Raw genomic sequence first — 24657 nt, 5'->3', positions numbered from 1 at the left:
CATGAAAATATTTTTCGGATCTAATGGTTCTAAATTATTTTCCTTAGTACATATATAAATTTATATTTTCTCTACTTTTCATGCAAATATCAATATGTGACATCCTTTTACTCAAATTTTCTCAGTATACGTTGACAGAATCTACTAGAGACAATGATGCGGATAAATTGATTTGCGAATGCGACATATAACTCCACAAAAAGTGGCACGTTCAAATTCTTTTAGGGTCAATATACTTTCCAAATATTGAAACAATGATAAATCCAAGACAATTAGTCAATAACTTTGTTATATTTATGCAAGGAACCTTAAAAAGGAAAATACAATTTCATATTACTGTTATACTGTATGTTCGCATGGACACGGGAAAAGGTAGGACGTGAGACACGTAGAGGCAGTACACAATCATTCTGATTATATTCAGTAGAGTCAGATAAAGGAATATTTCTGTTCAAATTGATTGATGAGCAGATAAAACGGGACAAAACTGTTACACTTGCTGAATACTTTATATTGTGGTCTCGTGCTGATAGCAACAGTGAATCTCTCTCTCTCTCTCTCTCTCTCTCTCTCTCACTGCGAATCTTACTCGAGTGTTTCATCTGTTTAAATATGTTTAATCATCGAATGCATACGCACAGGCAAAATTCTCTCTAATGTATACTTATCTGTAAAATTCATTTCCCGAAAAGATGCTGGTCTATGAATACACTTGAATCCACCTGCATTTGGCCATTAACTGAAACCAGGTAAGCACCCATTCCATTACAAAACATATAGCAATGGTTACTACAATTCGACCCGAATAAATATAAAGCCATGAGATGTTGAAAAGGTAGCGTGAACAATTCAAATCTATACTAGATCAAGTTGATAATATTCTTGGTCCTGTTATTTGCGATAAAGGACTCAAGGAGTCTCTTTGACAGTAAACCTATTTGGTGGTGCAAATCCTGGAGAAGATACGCTGACAATTTGTTTCAGACTATTATGATCCATGTTCATGCAATTAGATTCCACAATAGTGCAAGGGTACATTGCGATGCTTCAAAATTCGTTTGCCCATTAAAACTCCTAATGATGATCAATGCGAGGAACCTGCCGGAAAATGAAAATAGCGCTTTGGTAATGTACATGTCTATTTCCACGCATTAAATATCCATTATTGTGACTTCATAATCTGCTTTCAGCCCTTCCATTGATGAGATATATCTTGCTCCATTTATCAATGACAGGTCATAAACATAGCTCAACTTATAAAACATGAGACATATTTCTACACGGTTAGGTTTACTTGATCCTGATCTTATTCCAAGTTCTTTACTTAATTGTTGCTGCATATTTCCAACCAAGCCCATGTAAATTGTATGGTTAATCTTTAGATTCATTTTAATAATTTAAATTTTCATAGAAAAACGCATGTATTTGCCTGGTTATTGAAGTTGGACGAAGTTTTAAAATAACTTACTTGCATATCACTTAATCGAAATATGACTTCACATACTATAAAGCAATATAGTTACAAGCCAGGGGTATTTACTTCGACCGAGCAGTTTCAAACCTTGGCACGATTCCGCTAGAAATCATAAGTCTCCCCTTATCCAAAAACTTCTAAACAACGTCTGTCGTAAATTAGAAAGCCTGACGTGTCCATTCCATAAATAAATTTACTCTAATCAATACATGACGACAGATCTCACAACTTTACAATTGTCTATCAATCGCACATCTGCATGGTTTCTTTTCTTCAACTTTCTGTACCATCAGCATTTCTCAACGTACAACTATACAACTTCCCTAAACACAGGAAACAATTTTTACTACGATACCTTAGGGCAGTCGAGTCATGGTTTAGGGCCACATTTCGCCTGTAAAATTGCATCACATTTCCCACCATGGCAATATCAACGGTATCTGCCGAGTCCCTTCTTGTTTATTCCATTGTGTCATTTACCAGTCTCTAACCATAAATACTGCGTCTGGAGTCAAACAACAAATGTACACCACTAGGTTTTATGGAACGACAGGGACATTCATGCGGCTCTGACCTTAATTCACCAAAAGTAAACAATGGCATCATGGAAACTCACAAATACTTCACACCTTGTCGTTTGCTCCTAGTAGTGGGCTAATTAATTCGGGCTAAGGAATATTTCCATATGACCGAGTGGCAATAATAAAACAAGTAATCACAAAAATGTATTACAAGATTAGGGATGATATTGTTAAAAATAATATATCCATAGGAAAGTGCAGAAACAGTTTGAATATAATCTCAAGACAAAAAAAAAAACAAACAAATTCTAGTCATAGCATTACACTATCTAGAATTATATATAAATGTTTATTTTAAATGACTAGTTTGTTGCTCGTTACATGTAGTCAGTTCAAAACTGGCGTAAAAGATCATCGCGGTAGTATTGTATTGAATCCAAGATTATTGTAGTCACATCTATACATCATTTCAGTTGTTTATAGCATGTTATTTTCTGAAACCGGTTTACTTTTTGTCTCACTCATATTGAAGATTTGACGTCTCAAAACACATCAACAAAACATGGTAAACAAAGTTTTTGAGAACGGTGATTGAATGAAAATATATAATTTGGTAGTTCTCACTAAAAGTGACCCTCCACTTCCATCATCACGCATCATATCACAGAAATATTTTCTTCACAAACGTTGGCAATATATGAAGATTGCACTACATTGTGTCTATGTAAAGATACGTTTAATGTAAAGCGACAAAGGGTAAAATAACTGATAATTATTTTGGACACATCCGAAAATACGTTTAGAGGTGTTTTATTTGTGCAGGCTTCACGCTAACTATAAAATTCTAGAACAAAATAATAAATGAAAAGGTCTCCAATTACAGCTCTAAAATCATTATAGAAGACTGTATTATTTACTTCAAATCATACTTTACATAAGGTTCCATAACGAAATTTTTCAATGTTTGTTTTCTTCTTCAGATTTGATATTCATTCTTTACCAAAGTTTAAACGAAATATCTTGCTTAGCATCTCACAGTATAAAGATTTATGTCAATAAGGCTAGGTTCATCAAGATTTTGAAACGGGACTGTTTACCCAAGTTTCAACCAGTGGGTAGGCACGCAATCGAACTGTTCGCTTATAATTTCATTTATAAATAAATGTTGTATTTTAAGTAATAATATTAAAGAAAATGGTATACAACATTCAAAATCCAGCAACTTAAAAATCGCGAGGATACATAAGATAGATTCCAAAAACATTTTCAGCCTCTGCAGTTCTTTTTGCAATGTCCATTCTATCTCTGTCTCTCTCTGTCTCTCTGTCTCTGTCTCTCTCTCTCTCTCTCTCTGTAACATACACACTTGAATAGTCAGAAACAACATTAAATGTACAGCAACTGAACACTTTCATTGGTATTGTCAAAAAGGCTCAGACCGCTCGTTTGCTTCTCGAGATAGACATTCATATTATTTTCCTCTCTCTATATCGCTCTCTCTCTCTCACAGACACACACACGCACACGCACACATACATGCACGCACATCGTATGAATGATCAAGAGCAAAAGATTTATACTAATCAACTTAAAAAAACAATGGAATGATAAATAATAATGAACGAGAAAATGACAAATGAAGCATTCATGTGAAACATCAGTATTTGAAAACAACTTACTTTCAGTGTTATCAACGCTTTGGATAGATGACAAGGAAAAGAAACAGAAATAATATATATATATATATATATATATATAACCGTGACGTTGCGTACTGAATCAATTCATCAAATAGGAACCAGGTGCTATTCCACCATAAAGCAATTCATCAAATGGGAACCAGATGCTATTCCACCATAAAGCAATTCATCAAATGGGAACCAGATGCTATTCCACCATAAAGCAATTCATCAAATGGGAACCAGATGCTATTCCACCATAAAGCAATTCATCAGATGGGAACCAGATGAATACTAATAGTACCACATGTTGCATTTTAATGCAGATTCAGCACTTTCGTAGTTTGCACGTCTGTGATACACATTATTATCATTATTATTTCATAATTTTAAGATTTTTGTCAGCATTCAAGTTTTGGAGGTAGAATATTGTCTGCAAAGCTAAATAAAATAATACATGATATTTGAAATGATAATGGCACTGAACAGATACACTTTATTCATTATTTCTCTTATCGTTCCTTACCTTTAAGACTTCGTACCATAGTCTGATTTTTGTTCTTTATGTTGCTGTTGTGTGTCGACTTCCTGCATGCAACTCTTATATACATATATATATTGACTCTCATCCCAATATTCAGAACGACCGAAAAAGTAATCAGAAAAAGACATATATATCATAAATGACACGAAACATTTGAATGGCAATTACCTTTTTAAGAAGTGGAGACGAAAAAAACACTGGTACTTAATTCTTGTATTGTGTTATTTTCTCCGCTATGGGTGAGCGCATTTTTAATTTGCATATGTGTAAGATGGTATTAAAATTGTATTCTGGAAAACAAGAGTGCATCTTATCAACTGCACTGGAAGTCTTGGAGGTTTTAGAAAATGAAGAAGTATGGTTAAAAGTTGTAGTTTTTGACGAAGATTTTCCCATTTCCCTAGAGGCATAATTAAATGTTTAGTTCAATGTTACACTTTATATTATATGCATGCACGTTCCAATGGACATCTTGGTATATGTTAAACTTTGTATGCTTGATTGATGCAGAAAATTCAATTTATATGCAACTAAAACTTGACAGCTATAGAGTTGCAAGCTACCAATAAATGGCACGGACGTAGATTTTAGCGTATTTTACATTGTGAACGTGGACAACCTAAACGATATTCTGGTAATCGTTTAATCATGCATACCTTTATATTTTCTAATAATATGAGTTTTGTTGTCCCATGTCAACCACCTTACTTTTCTAAAAAGCTAGCGCCACTTTTATCACACACACAAATGATTAGTGTGTAGCAATAATTTTCGCCATGAGCCATGACGTCATATAAAATAATGCTCAATACTAATTTTAAATTTTTCGAATGTTGATAAATTGAATGCCCTGGTACTACCAGTTCAATTAATCATTTGACCATTGGTGACCTTTTGGTCCAAAAAGAGCACATATAGATACCCCTTTTTATAAAGGTAGAACATGCATAGTAGTAGAATAGTTTGATACCATTTTGCATTATATTAAACAGCTATCCAAAATAATGATGAATGTAGAAAATCATTTCCAAAGGGGATTTTGTTTGCTTGCTTCACCAAATGTTTTACACTTTTACGTCATTAAGTTCAATAATGTATTAATGTTGGGAAGGTCTTGAACGCGTAGGCTCGGTAACTTGGAAATATACTTACATCCTAACCGTTTTAGGGAAGGAATACATATGCAAAAACCCCGTAACAATTCCAGTCAAATGTTCTAAATCGCTCTAATTTGTATAGCTTTTGGAGAGAGCATGATTGCATTCCAAACTCCAGACTCTGCATTTATAGCTCCGCTACATCACAAAACGTCAATATTAATATTTCATTGGGAAGCAAGGCCATTCCAGCACGCATTTAGAGCAATGTCCCTTCCGTACATTGTAAAGTTTTTACTTCATGTCTTGTTAGTGTCTGGCATCATCATGTCCCATATAAGAAATTGTGAAATTTATTTAAGAAAATTATTTCCTTGATTGTTACACAGTTTATAAGAAATTCAAGGTCATACTTCATGAGAACTGTTTTAGAAATCGGAAATTTACTAGTCCTTAAATAGGGCGTTTCATCATTCCGTATCGAACATTCAAAGTTTAGCAATATCTACAACATAAGATCAATATTATTTTGAAATAGGTTTCATACTAATTTTACGTATATTTGGCTTCTTTCTGGTTAATTGTACATTTGATAACTTATAAAGTATTTTACATACTAAAATCATAGAAATCTATAAAGTTAGGAAGCCTCGTTGAAGATGAAAATGTGTAATTGTACAAGCAACGTTGAAAGCAGCAACATTTATTTGTCTTGCAAAAAATGCTTTGTTTGCTTTCCATCATGATAATATAGCGGAAAAAGTGATGAATAGAATCAATCAGTAAGAATACTTACTAAATACGGCAATGAAAATGGCTCTCAAATTTCCACTCTATGTGTATTATGCATTTACCACCTTTTCGTTCCTATGAATGTATATAGTTGTCCTTGAAGTTTTCAAATGTTGTAAAATTTCTAGACATGTATACTATGACAAAAGTAAATTCCCTATGGATTCTCTCTACAGCTTCATAAGAGGCTGATCGTGGGGTTACTACTTGACGTTTTGACTTAGACGTTTTGTTTGAGACCATAAGATGACACTAGATTAAGGTTAATAAATATTCTTCAAAACATTTAAATTGACAATATTTTTTATTAACGGTACCGTAAGTGAAACGAATTTGTGCTCGGTACGAGAATAATACAATCTCTCTCTCTCTCTCTCTCTCTCTCTCTCTCTTAAATATTTGTCTAAATAACTACTCATGCGATTAAAGGAACAGTAATGATTAGCCACTATTTTTAATCAATGCTTTCGTAAGCTGTGCACGTGCAACTTGTTGTCTCTCTTTATACATGGCCAATGCACTCTTGATAGCAATAACACATATATAATTTTGATGACGAAAACCCACGTTATTAGGTTAAGTTAAAAGTGTCACCATATATGGCTGCTTCAAAGTGAAGGACATACTTATTTCCAGAGAGATTTTAAAAGAACAAGTAATTGCACAATCCGTGACCGAAAAGGTGACTTGGGTGTTGATTCTCTTTTTTTACTCTTGACCCCAAATACATTACGTCATTGATCAATGTGACATACATAACTAGTTCATTTTGCTCATTTGTGAGTTGGGTTCTAGTCACCTACGAAACCTCTCGTGCATGATCTAGTAGATTTTAATGGTACGTAGTTAAATAAAGCTATACACTCATGTCAGCTACTATAAGTATTGCTTTCATCAATTCAAATGACAACGATTACTATTCTCTACTTAGGGAAAGAAGCATAGATGCACTGGAACAGAAAATTCCAAATACGCTATCAACTGAAAGAATGAAAGGGTGGACTCTGAATAAGATGGTTGCACTCTATAATTTCATGCTTTGCATATGGTTTAATTTTGTCAAATTAAGAATGTGCCATGGTTTCGTCGCTGGTTGTCCTGCCTATTTCAAAATGATTTTCCAAATATTATGCATTATTAAAACGATTTTAATTTCCCTTTTCTTAGATATAAATTGACAGTTGTGTTATGGGTTATAGATTATACAACCTAATTTTTCTTCAGATCTGCAACTACATAAAATTCTGCTAGCATTCCTTGGTCATTTTCTTCTCCTTAATGTCAATTTTAAATTGTAGAAAACCCGAACCAAACCGAAAATATATTTTACCATTTATATATTTTGTAAGTCATTCAATTCATGTTCAGAAGCTTGCATTGATCAATCGGGTAAAAGTCTATCTCCCTATTATAATAACTGCTAAATGTAGTTTTCTTCGGACTGGTTCTAGCTGCTTTTGGGAACACATGGTATCATCCATTATTGTCAGCTGTGTGCTGATGACATGTATAATTTCTGCAAGCACAATATTTAAAGGAATTGCAGCCAAATACATGAAAGTGGCATAGAGGAATGCAAACATTTTCTGCACTCTGCATGTTTCAAATGCAAACAACTTTACTTTAACCTCGCATTGTCAGAAGTACGCAATTTATGCAGAACGCATCCTTCATTCAAAAATGGAACCCCACTGACTATTAAGACGGTATTATTAACGATTTGTCATTTCAATATGAGCTATTGAATTAGAAACGTAATTATATTTAATATTCATTGTGAAATAACCTTGCATATTATAGTGCCAGATTATCATAATGTCTTAGAGCTTTAATATAAGCTCTACGACTTTCCAGGAAAAGAACAACATTTATTTGATTGACAGTCACATTCCCTATGATAATGGCAAGAAAAGTTTCAGATTTCCTAATAATAAATGCCACAACAGTATTTGAATATGCATTAGATTTGATGGGTGGTTTCATCTTTTATTGTTTCCGCTTATGTTCTGTTCTTATGCTCTGCAACTATCTGAATTGAAGACAACATGCATCCTTCTTATTGATTCAAAGATCCATGAAGCAGTGTGCGACAACCTAATGAAATGGTCTCAAAAATTGTCAAAATTTTTTAAACTTGTTTACTGAAGATGGTAGCCAATATTAAAATTATGAGTCCGAAACAGACGTATGAGTGTTAAAATCAAAATACCTCTATTACAATAATGCAAAACAAACATTAATTGAATCCTTCCGTCCTTCAAATCTTCACCAAAACAACAGTGGATGCTATATTCAAATCTGATCTAAGAGCACAAGAACACCGTCTGAAACTGTATTCCCTTACAAAGACGACTACTTACTACTTGAATTTTGTCTATGCCTAGCTATAAGTCTCTGTAAAATAGTATTAAGATCGCTTCTTATGAACTAATCAAGGTACCAATCTCGGGAATGCAGAACATTTAACACCTTGAGGACATGCAATACGGTGAGTAACACTAGTATATCGACATAATTTTCTTAATTCAAGAATTATACCTTTCTTTTGTCACATTTATTTGCATCCTTTTGGTAATATGTATATTTTTAACATTATTGATATGCTTCCTCTCTTCGAATGCGTTTCACTCTCTTTTCGTGTTCGATATGTATGTCTTATGCGTAGTACTTTAAGCAAGCAACCATTCAACATGTTTGCTTTTGGACATATCTTCAACAAAGATTTCCATCTTGTGTCAGCTGCTGTTGACGATAATGACAGCAAAACCAACGATAAGGAAAACAATGCATGCATAGAATAATGTAACCAAATTTATTTTTCTTGCAAATAATTCTTTGTTTTCTATCATGACAGCAAATTTATGTAAACACATCAGAGAAAAACCGTTATAACTAAAAGTGAATATCAGGCCACACATGGGAATACCACAACTGATACGATATTATAATGTAACGTCACTATATGTAAAGATACAAATCACGTCCATAAAGCAGCATTGGACATCACTAAAATAGAGTTGAACATTGACATTACTAAACTTAAAATCACCGATATATAGTCATACAATATCTAAAAAGGAGTCTGAGTTATCCTAACTGACATTAAAATTGTAGTAATTGGCTTACACATCACCAAAACTGAATCCAAACGGAGTTGTTATTACTGGGGAAGTGGAGTTAGCCATTCAGTGGGAAAAGCCTCATTTTGTACATCAGAAAGTACAACCATACTCAAGTCTTAGAACTACATTGACCTGATTCAAAAATTCAATATTTCTAGGGCTTTTTCAGACTGCGCTCCACACTGAAGTCTTGCGAAATCTCAAATCTGAGAACGCTTTGCTATCCATATAACACAGAAACACGATATGCTCGTGAATTATAAATATAAAGTGTTTTGTTGTGCCTGCGGTCAAGTAACAATGGTAGAAACGGTAAAGAAAGAGAATACAATAATCCATTTCCGAATGGAAAATGGCACAGTTTGACTTGAAATATTTTATACACTTCAGCATGTAAGTCACGTTTGGGAACAAATGGGGAAATGTGAACTTTATCCAGAGTGTAAATCTATGTCTATGGATAGAGGAACACATTAATGTCGGGTCCGTTGAATTCCACTCTGCGATACACCAGTATTTGGATGTTAACTCTATGAGAAGAACGTATGCTGATGTACCACATGAGACAATCTTGGACATTTTGAAGCAATGCATGTTTAATAGCACATTTTAGGAAATTATTTGAAAGATTTTACATTGCTTCGAATATCAATCACAAATATATTTTTATAATAAAGTCTGTATATAGTTCATTTTAGTTAATGACAATATTGTTATGATTGTTAATTCTAACACTCTAAAACGCACTCTGACGGTGAGGTCACGTCGCATTGGCAGTGTAAGTTTACAATACGTTATGAAATTTCCATTCATAAATCAAAGCCGATTGCCAAGTTTATGTCAACAACTATTTTGGTCAAACTAAACCAACGACGTATTGAATGGAGGTCACGTCAATATCATTTAATCCTGGGATTGCCTTTGTCCAGATGAGATATAATGCATGCCCTAGCTGCTGATTGACTCAATAATAATAACATGTTAGACAATAACTGTTAAGATATTTCAAACTAAAATGGTTTCAATGTTCCTTAATCTTGTATAGTCATTCCGATTTGTTTATCTGATATACATTAGAGAATTAAGGCATCGCGTTACCGTTCTTCCTTTATATTCAGCTTTTAAATAATTTGTTCTTTGAAACTGCAGATAGGATAAACTCGATGATTTTATTGAATTTTCTATGAAAAAGGATAGGATTTGTTAAGGATGTTTGAATTCACAAGAACCTCAAATTATTTCTGGAGGCTCTGACACTCCGGAGCTGATATAAAAGTACAGAATTTTGCTAAATTTTCAACACTGATTTCGTTTTCGAGTGTGCAACGTGTTTTTTGGGGGCCTCAAGACAACATCATGTGCGGATTAAGATGAGTTTGAATGTAGTTTGGCAGCATACTGAAAATCCAATTCCAAAAATAAAGTGATGGCTCATTTGCCACAGGAAAGGGATTTTATGAAAGTGAAGATCTAAATGCACACATACACAAGCCCCATATAGCTAGCTGAATAGGACATCATGTATGTCTTTGTTATGTCATTAGTTATATACATACTTCTATGAGGTGTCTTAAGCTATATCGATTATCTCTATCAATTTTACCTTTCACAGCAGCCGCGTCCCTCTAACCAATCAAATAAGTCTTCCTGAACTTGGGTTTTCATCCATAGATACGTCACCTTCTTAAGAACGATAAAAAAATCACCTCGGAATTGTAGGTCATGACAGAAACATAGATTCCTCCACATTATTCAAGTCATCCATGATAGCAGTCGAAGATTACCCCTAGAGTGCCCGGATTGTGCAGTATAAACTTTGCTTAGTAGCAGAAATATTCCCTTTCTGTAACATTTGTACGTAACTATCATACAGCAATGTTACGTCATACACTTATATTTGCGTTGTTCGACATGCTGCGCGTGCAGTTGCAGATTATTTTACGGTACATTTTGTCCTGCTTTCATCGGCGTTAAATGTTTTGACAGGTTAAATAAAACTATACATTTAAAATAAAATATTAAGATTTTTTAAATACACTTCATATGGTCTTTCTTGGTGTAACCTTCTCTCCTAAATGTTTCATGTCTCAAGTCTGTATAAGCTGTCTTCTGCACTTCTCTGACATTACAATATGCAGTTAATATCAGATAGTAAAATCGTGGTCTAGGGATTCCAGAGAAGTCTCAAATGTATTACCTGTTCAATGTTTGTTCAAATATAGTTTCATAATGATATGGGGCGATTGTTAGAAGGGTCGGTTTGGTCCTTTCCAGGTTTAAGTACTTTTAGCACTGTTGCTTCTTGCGGAAACTTAACAGAGGTGGCTGTCTTCGAAATGATATTGGATATGTTTAAAAGTATATTGAGAGTTGTATCAGGTAAGTGTTTAATTGATCACCGCATCAGGTATTTGAATCCATGCAACATCATGTATAGCCGGTGTTTAAAATCTATTCGACTACAACCTAAACGCAACGACGTAAGCTAAGTTTCAAAAATGTAATATGTATGTTACGTTGGTTGATTCAAACATAATTACAGCAGCCATATGAGCGGTGAGGTGCATTGTAAAATTCCTTGTCTGTCAGAATCGAAGAGGAAGGCTCAGCAATCACCTATCAGACAATTGGAACTATTTTGGAATATAAGTACTTTGGAACTTTATTGAAACGTCTTTACATTTCCAGCCAAAGAAATCAAATGCCACAATATTCATGATCTGACATGAATGTATTTCAACCGCATGACAGAACAATAGTTGTTATCTGGTGAAAACTAGAAGTGCAATTCGATAAAATAACAATGAATAATTGCTAAAAACCCAAAGAACATACAACCTTTCAAATAAATACAAAAAGTATGTTAAAATCATGTTAAACGAATTGTCGTCGAGTTAGAGATGGCGAATTTATTACGTCACTTCCGAAAGGTTATTTTAAAGACAAAAAAATGATAGACTCTGAGGATAAAAAGGGGTGAATGCATCAATGTTTGTGTAATTACACTGTCTAAACTTCTCTTGGCTATTTTAGTCAGGGTGTTGCACATTTTTGTCGGAAATCACTACGGTGGGCTTTGTTGTTGTTATTATTATGGTGTTACAATTTCTTTTATGTACAGCATCACATAAACTTACCCGGTAACTTGGAACCAAAACTAGTAAGCACAACGTATCGTTGTATTTTAATGTTTGATCAGTAACACGTGATCGTTTATATCTAACCAGATTGCAGAATTATTGGAAACATATTAGCTTTTGTTTTTTATGTACTCAAATAACAGTATCTTAACATGGCTGAGCTACAAAGAATTGGTTGAGCTTCTTCAGTAGCCAATACAGCTAAAATGACAAGCTTCCTGAGATTAGAGACATTCGTGAAAGACTTATATTGATTGTTTATAGTTACCCATCAGTGTGTGCCTCAGAGGATGTTAACTGTAGAAGAAGATAAGAAATTGGTCCACTATATGAAATATATGGATCAACAAAGTTTTATAATGTCTATGATTATATAATAACAGGGTATGAGGTAGGAACGGGGTGGGAATGCCTTTAGCGAAGACACGTAACACATGCACGTGAATCAGCTATTTGTTGATCACATATATGGTACCTTTTCAATAGAATGTGCACTTTAATAATTTGTATGTCAACATGTTACCATATCACTCTATGACTCGCATGTTTTGAGCGTTAACCTATATTCGGTCTCAAATACGTCAAAATCTGGAATTTCTATAATCAGTATAATTGTCGTCCATATTTAGTACAAGCTCGGCATCCAGTAATCGTCCTTCGTATGAATATCCAACAACAATAATGACATATTTACCGCTGCACATAATAATGTATATGTAGTAGCGGAAATTACGAGACATAAGTAGAACTATTGCAAACATTCTCATCGACATTAATGCATACGGCGCGTCTAACCTAACCCGAGTGAACTTTGTGACCTTAAACATGAATTTTCATTAGAGATATAGTGGTGAATAGTTGTGTTATTCCGTATCAAATGTTCTAGTTATTCAGAGAACAGTTGTTCGTTGAATTATTATTTGTAAGCAATTCTACTTTTAAAACTGACCGGTTTTAGAACTGTTCATTATTAATTTAGTTAGAGTAAGGGACCAATGTTTAAGCGCAACAATAGAAAGATGCATCTTCTAAGCCAGAATAAACGAAATTATTTCTTCTATTTTCTATCTGAACTATAACCATGAAAAAAAGAAAATCCATCTGAAATAGAATCTTAAATGCAATGTAATGATATATAAATTTTATCAAACTGGTTAAATAATTTAACGTTTTTCCTCGCCAAGGCTCTTTAAATAAGGAACTTATTCAGTTAGTACTGTATTTACGTGGAGCACAGAAGCAAGTGTGTGTGTGTGTGTGTGTGTGTGTGTGTGTGTGTGTGTGTTTGGATTTTTAACGTAGCTTGAACACTTTTGCAATCATATGATCGTTTTCAAATGTAGAATGGTATCGTTTTTGCATGCAACATGGTAAATAGCGTCTGTCTTGTGTAAATGTGTATACGGTATTTCGTTTTCTCTAAAACTATACCCCCAACAAAATAAGGGTTTGTTGATTAGTAAACTCAGCCTAGACAGTGTAAGCCATTATCTCCGTTGGATCTAAACTTCGAATCTCAGAAAAGCACCTTTTTATTTTCGTTATTTGACTTCCGTATAAATGAGATAATAGTTCCAAAATTTACAGGTTAGATTTTAATTTGAACTAATTGCTAAATTTTCACAGACAAGATGTATCATATAAATTATTTGGAAAAAAATATAAAAGTATTGTTTATACCGATGTTTGCACATTTCCTTGGAAGACTGGTTGTAAATAGTAATGAGGGTTGGTGAAGGGTTGGTGGGTTCAGACTATATTCAGTATTCGAAATTACCACCTGTCCAGCAAATTGATACCAACTACTTTCTGAGTCTGACAGAATATAAATATTCATAGGATTCTGTTTTTTGTTAAAATAGTTGTTCTATCGAGCTTAGCAGATTATATAAGTCTGTTTCATTGTATTATGTATTTTATTTCCTTGTTTCCATTTTATGTATTATACTTGTTTCATTGCTTTGAATAAGTATCATCTTGTTGGATATGACATTTCGTTTGCCAGAAAGTGAGAGAGACGGAGAGGTGGGGGATATTAAATAATTATATTGATATGTAAAGTTATTTCACCAATATCGTATTTTTATTCTTCACAATTTCATTACCATTTTAGAATTAACGCATTTTTCTTTCCTATATCAACAACCTAACTACCTATATTCCTATCTACCTATCTCTCTCTCTACCTACCTACGTACATGAGTGCATGCATACATACATACATAGTTATATAGTTACATACATACATACATAGTCATAAAGTTACATACCTACACTCCAACCTACCTACCTACCTACCCATATGTAAACCTTGTTACATACATACACCTATAGTTACACCTACAGACATAATAACATACCTTTCACACACACACACACACACACACACACACATATATATATATATATATATATATATATATATATATATATATATATATATATATATATATATATATATATATATATATATATATATATATATATTGTCGACTTTTCTTAAGTTTTAACCACCTAGGTGCTATAACGATTTATTTTCATGTGTAGCGTATTTGTTCCGTTATTTCCTTTTAGGAAGACCTCTGTTGCACCCTTTTCACACATACGTTTATCCATTCCTAAATCCAGTTAGACATAACATGCGCATGGTATGCAGTTCTATCTATATCGAAGAAATAAATGGGCACGACAAAACTGACTGAGTGCAATCAAAATAAAGTCAAAACGGATAATCTTCTTCAAATTCTTCAGTTTCGGTTCCTTCAATATTTGTTTATTTTCCATCAAACTGTAATGACTTCACACTATTCATCAATTTTATTTTGGACACTGTTTAAGCATGATAATAATGTTGATTGACTTGTTATGCACCACAATCAGCCTTATCGGCTTTTAGTATCAGACCTTTTAATTACTTTGCTTATTAGATTTGGAAACAAAGATGCAGATGAGTCGAGAATAAAAACCAATATCCCTTTACTTACTTGGAAATTGAAGCTTGCTCCTCTGTCTAAATAAAATATTTTGTTTATTTTATTTTGGCTATAAACATACCGTTGAAAACGAATTCATGATTTTTTGCAGTTCTCACACAAGTCATATATTATATAATTGTTTTTAAAAAAAAATCAGCTGCAAAACGTATATGAAGATTCTAAATAAAAGCAACAAGCTGCCGAGAAAAAAGTTAACTATATTTCATATATTGCTACACATTATTTTGTTAATAGAAACAAATCACTGTCCTAATTCTTCACTTTGATTTTGTTTCGGGACATCACCATCACCTCCAACTTTTGTTCTCTGCTGTCGTTGTTCATTACGAACTTAATTGTTAGTTTCATCTGCAATAGAAAATACAACAGCATACTTATTTATATAGAGATATAAATAAAATGTCAGTTATTTTGGATATCTATCAAATATTCAATACTTATATCGATGATGTAAGTTTCAACAAAGAATACGCATTACTATCTAATGGAAAAATACTTGTTTCAGTGATGGATATCATTTTTAAGTTAAAAAGCTTAGATTATAATAATATTTTCCTGTCAGCAATTTTCCCCTACGCACATGATCCTTGACAAAGAAGAAACCATGGTGCAAATAAAAACAAATTAAGGTATGTCGTTCCCTACAAATCGATTGGTCGAAAGCCGAAAACGTGAAAAAATCAAAAGCACGCTAAATGAATAAATACACACTTAATGAATTTATTTGTTTTTCAGTAAAGCTTTGGATAGTAAGCATGAAGATGACCCGGATCATTGCCGTCTCATCCCTATCTACGTGGATTCTAGTCTCGGAGTCGGCTAATGTCGGTACGTGAGAACCCTTGCCAGTTGTATCGCGAGGATCGATGGTTCCTTTCCGAGGATTTTCACGATTTCTTCCTCCACCGTTTATACTGGCCGCAATGTATAGCCTATATTGTACTGAAAATGGCGTTGTCCCCAATAACAGCAACAGTAACACACAGGAACGCGCCATAAGTGGAATGCATTGTATATACTAATATTTTAACGGCCTTATTTAGCTATAAGAGTCAGATAAATGTGTGTTGTTTTATTTAACGCGTATCTCTTAAGCTTGGGTATATTAGAAGAGCAATGATGGAAAATGTACTTGGTGTGCAAACTTCTCGTGCTATATTTATTTTAAAAATTGCTTTTATCGTGTGAAACATTGATTCAAAAACGTAAAGTCCAAATCACCATAAGAAAGCGACCCTGAAAGAAATGAGAAAGAATACTCACATATTAATATAAATGAAAATTAGAAAATTTGCATATTATCGGAGATTGGACACTGAATTTCTAAACATAGTCAGATGAAACGGGGAAAGAAAGCAAATTACTCTTCCTTCAAGATCTTTGTACATACATAAGTACTAAAATGAAGGAATTGCTTTCTTTATCTGAATAAAGTATATCAGGCCTGCCTAAAATGTTTCTAGAAGACATACAATTGAAAAGAGAAGCATATTACCATATTCTACAATCTACGTCACTTCCTAACATCATTTACGATGACACTGTGGATAACGTGGTCATACATGTTCTTGGCAGTGTCGGCCAGAGTTTCTGCCTCTTGTTGTAGATTAAGTAATACAGATAGAAGGCTGCTCCTTGACAGACCTAAAAATCGCATAAAAGACAGTCATCGAGAAATGGATGTTTGTAAAACTGGACCATTATTCCTTAGACAAATTGGGCCAATTATGGCATTCTCCTCCTGTGGAAATAGCAGAGAACATATCGGTGCATTTTACAATTTTCAAATATATTAATTATTATGCTAAACTTCTTCTGCGCAATGGCGTGAACTTTGAAATTATAGAATCAACATGGAAATCAAGCAGTCATCAACGAAGGCGAGAGTATATATTTCACCCACAAATTACCGGGAAACCATGAATTTGCAATCAAAGGAGGTAATTTAATATTTATAATTTAAATTTACATTTCAGTTGTTTCGCCAGTAAATCGAACAGGAGAAAAAGTAATTTTTCTCATGACATTGTTCCTGTTGTCATAGATTTTAACGGTATACATAAATTATCTTTCTCTGAATACAAAATTTCGGTTTTGATACTGGATACCTTTTAGAAGAAATTGAATATCTTCCCGTGCATACTTACTCCAGTAATTTAGAGGACGTAGGATCGGTGATGATGTTTTATTTTGTGCACCATACATCGAAGTTCCAGATGGCAATGTGGTGTTACCTAGAATATTTAAATTCCTTATAATAACGTTAAGATAATGATCTGTAAAATGTAGTCTGACGCAAACAGCATAAATATTCCATTGTAAATTGAACAATAATATGTAGAATGTGTTCACTATTTGCGTTGATTGTAACAACGTACATAAACGATGGCTGCAATTGGTTACATTTTGCCATTCAACAATGTAACATGTCGAAAATACACCCGGTTACAATTTCTTTAGATTAAACTGTGCTTATATATTTCGCTGATAGTTACAATTTGAGAAAATGCGAGAGGTATCTGGTAAGGTTATTTTTTTTTTGCTGCTTTAAAGAAGGTATGTATTATACACGTTAGTTAAAATGTGTTGATTCATTACAATGGAAAATAGCGAACAGCATTCATTTTGCGAATCCCATGAAACAAAGTGTGAAGAATTATTCTAATGGACTTATTTTACACAACAGGTTTTTTGAGCACTTGAGAAAGTTAAATATATGATTCATTAGAATGTATCAAGTAGCCAAATATATTTTTCAATTTAACAGACTGGTAGTGGAAAAGTAACGTACCATTGTTGTAACCACCTCCAGGGCTCACATTTGCTGTTGAGTTGAATGCAACTAATGAAATTGTTTCTTTTAAAAATATCCATTTTATGTTAGGAATGGTATTCATAGTGCATACTTAATACAAACTGGCAACTTAAAGAATGTAGACAAACAAGAAAACGTTGACTGTTTATGTTATGAAATGCCACTGTTGATATAGTGTAACTATTAAAGTTAAGTATATTTTTTAACCAGTATATGTAAGTAAAGACGTAGGATCATATCTTTTTAGGATCCTTTAACAGTACATACGTGTTATGGTCAGGTATTTTTACTTTTAATCTATCACATTGCCTTAGAAAATTAGCACATCTATGTTATGGTATTTAGTGAAAGTATATACGTGATTATGTTAGATAAGAGTCTGTGAGATAAAATTCATATGTTATTTCAGTAAAAGAAACATTAACTGAATGGAATGAATAACAGTCGTCATTGTTACACTTAAGCATAGGAATATATGTCTCTGAACAAGCATAAGCAACGTATCGCAATATATTTGCAAAAGTGAATATGAAAATGTACCAGTGATGAATGGTAGCCCACCCCCAGCAGCAATAGTTTGGTTACCTGTAATAAATTAAAGTTTACATTTTGGACAATAATAAATGTGATGTAGATAAAGTGTATGAAACATACCAAATGATGTGTAATATAATTTATAATATTCAGAATCAGGTGCCAACTTTTTAAGACTCGTTTTGTTACTTATTTACAAATCAGTCTGACGTTAATAGTACGCGCATTAAATAACAACACATTCGATGGAATTTTCAACATCATACTTCATGGTCATTGCGTAATAGTAAGCAATGACACCCAAGGCGTCAATGTAAGCAAATTTTCACATTAATTGATTACAAATACCCGAACACATTATGGAGCAGCATTGATCTATGACTCTGATGGAAATGCAACTTACCCTGGTCCTATCTAGACACAAATGCCAGATGTCCTTGATGCAAGTTGTGAACTATTATGCACAATATTACTTTTGTATTTCAATATGCACGGTGTTTTGTTTCAGACTTTCTATGCTGCAATCAAACAATTATTAGTCAACAAAGAGCACTTAAAATGAGAATCTAAGTAAAGTTTCAATAGCTTATTGACAAATGCATTTCACTTCTATGGTTATGGATGTTTAGATTGAAAGACAAAATGTATCAATAATTTCGATGACATCAAAAGAAACATTATGTCTCCAAACACCAACACTCCAAATGTGACATACCGCCGTAGGATACTGAACCAGCCGTACCATTTACAGCAAAACCTGAAATTATACGGAATGTGTTTAATAAAAGTGCTTCATGAAGATTCCATTTCGTATAAATGACAATTCCAAATCGGAATGAAAAGCCCGATTTTTGTTTTTTATGTTCTTTTTTTTCTTTTTTTTTTTTTTCCTTTTTTTTTTTTTGTTTCATCGGAGCTTTATGAACTCCATTTTACGTTGTTATGGCGTTATTACCTACATATTACAATAAACGGAGAATACAAAACACCTCACACAGCTAATATATTTTTCAATCGAAGGCAAATCACAATTCATTCTGAGATCTCGTATTTATTTTATCAATGCCATAGGCAAATATTCATCATGACCTTCATATTCCAAAAATATGAAGAATACAGATTTTCAAGTTATTAATCCAATACAGGAAGCATTAAAAGTGCATTATTTACGTGGATAAATGTAATTAAATATCAAAAATGCGATCATAGCGTGTTCATGTTGGTAAAAATGTTATGGATTGTAAATATTATTCTAAAATAAAATATAACAGTAACTTTATCTGAATCGCATCTTGTCACTTTCTTTCTACGTTTCATTTTAAACAAAAATAAACGCGGCAAACAATACTAAAACATATCTTACCTTCACTGCCCATAACCTGAAATATATGAGATAATACACCAGTCCGGACAATTATTTCAACAAGTTTTCTTCATTTTGTTATATAGCTTTCCAATCCACTAAAAGAAAACTGTTTAATGTTTACACCAATAATCTGATATCTGAACACCATGGGCGACACTTTTGATCCAATGGAATCGATATGATAAAAATGTGTTACTTCCGCTCAGTGATTCGTTTGCCTTCTAATAACAAAAACTGTGTCCGACATATTTTTTACGTGATTCGAAAACAATATTTTCACATTCATCCTTTGAAATACAAACGATGTATCCACAACCTTACAGAAATAATGAAAGCAAAAGATAAAGTGACTTTATCAATGATATGAATATCTATTTTACATACATTTAACCCTAAAGGAGATCAATTCAACAATTTTTGCAACGGAAACATTTAGCTATTTCCGAAATTTGCATAAGACACATTTTCGGATAATAAAACACATGTAACTGTATACTGGTCGGGAACATTATTTCAGTAATTTCTGTTTTTATTAAATTCTTTCATCCTAATCTGACCACTGTAATATTTGCAGCTTCACTTTGATTTCTAGCTACCAGTGAATAAATCTTTGACGAAATCCAACCATTATGATAAACACCTTGTCGTTAATATCTAAGTATTATCTTATCTAACAATAATACAAACCGTGGACGAAGTTTTTTTAACGTGATCAGGGAGAGGCAATTTTAAATACAGCATATGGAATGAGGTGGAGGCTCATGGACAGTTTTACAAAATGTGTTGTAAGCCCGCTCATCAGCATTTGCATTAAACAAATAGTATAATGCATTACAAAATTGACAGTCGTATTACATCTACTAAAATTAAAAACTAGTAAATAATTCACTCAAACTCTATATTAATATATATATATATATATATATATATATATATATATATATATATATATATATATATATATATATATATATATAGACAGAGAGAGGGAGAGAGAGAGAGATTTATACAATTTTGCAAAGATTATTAATCAAGTGAATTACCATCAACTAATTCAAAAGAGAAGTAAACAAGACGATATATTGAGGACGTAGAGGAAATAAGAACAGAATGAAAAGCCTTATCAGTTTATACTTGCACTATAAGTTCTGTTAATATTAAACAATAATGATTTTATTCGCTTTTGCATTATGCAGACGATCATATGAATCGATTTTTTTCCCAAACATATCGACTTTTAGTGAAGCCAATTTAAGTATCTAAAATAAACAGCTGACATTCCACTGGACATACATCCTGAAACTATCTGACAATGGTACGGAGAGAAATATTCTGTCTTTAATTTTTTATTATTGCAAGGGTTTATTTCTCTGGGAATATTTGTTTTTAAATCTCCTTTTAAAGTACATTACATCCAACCTGATTCTTCAGCCTTATTTAATGAAATCATGGAAAACAACGTAAACACGGGCCAGAAAAGGTTTAGAACTTTCCACTAAATATCAAGAAATAGTAGGTCTCTTTCATTTGACATTGATTGTAGCGTCTAGCAGATTTCATCTGAAGAAAGTTTGCCTTCTAATTCCCCACCTGATGGCTGTTACAGACCAGAATGGATGCTTAGTTTCAGACCTTTTTGAAGTTTGTTTCACATAGAATCTTTCTCTGTTAAACATTCTTCAGCTTCCTTTCTATTTTACAAATAAGTTTGTCCTTTTCATTCAGGTCTGCAAATACCTCTTGATTTTCCTCATCGACTTGTTTTCGTAGTTTCTGAATTATTTTAACTAAATTAGACTCCTCTTTCACGCGTTATTTTTCTAGCATGCTTCAAGATTTCATACTTTATACCATAAAGAGATGTATAGTTTACAAACGTAATTTGTGATATATAATACATTAACAATGTTCAAAACGTTACACTTCGAGTATCATCAATAGGCGGTTCTGAGTCTTTAATAGCTGTTTCAACACTGGCACAGTCCGTACTGTTTATTACAACAAATTTCTGAAATATGTGAAGAATAACCTCTACATTAGCTGTTTAGTTTCGTAGATATGTCGAAATATGTTGCAAATAGACAGGAATCAAAAACAAAAATCACATATGATTACTACAATGATAAACGAGGAGATTTTAATATCGCATAGTCTGTACAAAATTATAGACTTCAATTAATTCAATAGATTACCTTGGGATATGGGTTTAACCAGCCGGAAGTAATATATCTATCCGTTTGTGTCTCCTATAATATGTTGAAGACACAGACATTTCTAAATTCTAATTCGCTCCTTCACTAATGAGGGCATTATTATGAGAAAGAAAGAGAATGTTTATTCCTCACGGTTATATCCTGGACCTCTATATGTGTACATATATTATATATAACTGATCTCAGTATTTTAGGATAGTCTCCACCTTTAATACTTTAATAATATTCATGCTGTACCATTTAAATGTAAAGCTCAATCTGGCCACGACGACAGAAATAAAATGCACAATCACTGTACCTGTTGAAAGACAAATAATTTACGTAATCGTATAGTATCGTAAAACGAACGCTTTTTATAAAATTGTATATCGCGTACTGAGGACGAAAACGTAACCAATGACGAAAGAGAAAAGGAAAATGGTAGAAAAAGAACAACATAGAGACTTGGACAATATAGAGAGCTAAAAAAACTTAGAACCGAGAAAATGTTCCTAAATCAAACTTTACTGTAATACAATATAGCCATTAGTAATAGAATTTTGTTGTTAATTGACGAAGGCGCCTTCCGAGTTTTATTTTTAGATCAATATGATTATCCAGCATGTACACGATTCACCAGAATAAACCAATATTACATTATACAATAAAAATAGAAATCTGTGCAAGAACTATTTAGTTACAATCTTTAACAAAACAGAACATTATAATAATAACTTGTCTCACATGCCAAGATGCATGGTGAGAGAACGTTAATCATTATGCTGTGTATTCTATGAGTTAAACAGGATACTTCCATTGTATGAATTACCTAAGATTTATCATTCACAGATACACCGCATAAACAAACGATTCATTGTTTTGTTAAATACAAACGTAATTATATTCAGAACATAAGAGTTATGAGATAATATATTAACAAATAAACAGCAAGGTGGGAACAATTAAACAAATAGCTCTTATTTGAAATCAAAAAGGTATACAAGTTATTTTATCGCAACGTAGATATAGATGGAATGAAATAAAATACCTTCCTCGAATACACATGTACAATGTATGTTATTAAAATCAAATCTTAAACAAAGCGAACTAGTTCAGTACCAATAATAAGACTAGACATACCATCAACAAGACGAGGCAAGAACTGAGCACATAACCTTTGTTTTCCATGGTGAAAATATTCAAAAGCCGCAGCACGTAAATAGTCCTCACGGCTTTTGAGTTTGAATGCACCACCTAGATTTATATACCCGACTAGTTTGATAAACCTGGCTACAAAAGAACTAGTCGAAATGACGTATGTAACCCTCTGTTTGCTCTCCTTTTAACTTCCGATTACTTAGTTAAGTAAAGCATGACAATGTTGCTATACGACGGAATATTGATATTAAAATTAATTTAAGTATAATGTCCATTATGCGAACAAGAATAAATTAATACGAAATAGAAGCAACAACAAACTGATAAAGCTAGTTTATTTCTCAGCTATGTTGTATTTGCTGCTAATTCTTTCTCTCCACAAATTCTTCACGTCAAACAAGTATACTTTATGATATTTACAGGCCATACTCATCTTATGTTTTTAAAGCGTAAAACTTTGATATCTGGAATTACTAAACCAGGAATTGGCCAAGTGGTCTAAAGCGCTCACCGTTACGGATCACTGCCATCTCACCTCTGTCTGCGTCAGTTCGAGTCTCGGATTCGGTTAATGTGGTTATGTGAGAAAGCTTGCCAGCAGCTTCTCGTAGGCCGGTGGTTCTTTCCGGGTTTTGTCCGGGTTCTTCCTCCACCATTAATACTGGCCGCCATGTATAGCCTATATTGTGCTGAAAAATGACGTTGAACCCTACAACAACAACAACAACAACAACTAAACCAGGAGTGCGCTAGGTGCATAGAATTTTGGAGGGGTATGCACTCTTTTTGTGGAATTACATCAGAAATTGACGAAGTCGTAAACACATGGAATTAAGTAGTAAACACTTGGAATTAATTGTCCAAATATGTCTGGAGCAAATAGATGTAAAATCCAAATGTATACAAGTAATTGTGTATAATGATCGTATTTATTTGAAGTGTTTGGATTGGAAAGAAAAGTAAATGGGCGCTAAGTTATTTGTTTACGTCTATACTACATATAATCAGATTAATTTAAATGTAATTGCGCTACGTAGCCCTTGCACACTTTACTAAATGTAACGATAATAAAACAATGCAATATAGGTGCATTAATTTGTAAAAATATCAGCATAATCAAATGACATATCACATAACGTAGAACTAAACCAATATCAATTTAGAAGTAGTGACCATTATTTGTATCACACAGTTGTATCAAATGTTGAAACCATTTCAAACTTTTGC

At 33.0% G+C, this 24657-nt stretch overlaps 1 protein-coding gene across 3 annotated transcripts; it reads right to left on the bottom strand.

Moving 5' to 3' along the window:
• Positions 1–15550: 15550 nt before the first annotated feature.
• Positions 15551–23517, bottom strand: LOC149774958 (uncharacterized). Of its 3 annotated transcripts, XM_089944615.1 has the most exons (8): positions 23413–23517; positions 20078–20093; positions 19430–19471; positions 18721–18765; positions 18157–18189; positions 17513–17599; positions 16861–17009; positions 15551–15713 (listed from the first exon to the last, which is right to left on the bottom strand). In XM_089944615.1, exons 1-7 carry the CDS (start codon positions 23458–23460, stop codon positions 16879–16881), a joined length of 402 nt encoding a protein of 133 aa, XP_089800741.1. In that variant the 5' UTR covers positions 23461–23517; the 3' UTR covers positions 15551–15713; positions 16861–16878. The 3 variants fall into 3 exon arrangements, with proteins under 3 accessions (XP_089800741.1, XP_089800742.1, XP_089800743.1); XM_089944616.1 differs by lacking the exon at positions 18157–18189; XM_089944617.1 differs by lacking the exons at positions 18157–18189; positions 18721–18765.
• Between the last annotated feature and the right edge of the window lie 1140 nt (positions 23518–24657).

The sequence above is a fragment of the Sinohyriopsis cumingii genome, unplaced genomic scaffold (assembly GCF_028554795.1).
Source record: "Sinohyriopsis cumingii isolate HCF-2022 unplaced genomic scaffold, ASM2855479v2 utg000066l, whole genome shotgun sequence".
In the NCBI taxonomy this organism is placed as follows: Eukaryota; Metazoa; Mollusca; class Bivalvia; order Unionida; family Unionidae; genus Sinohyriopsis; species Sinohyriopsis cumingii.
This window is presented reverse-complemented; position numbering and strand designations above follow the sequence as displayed.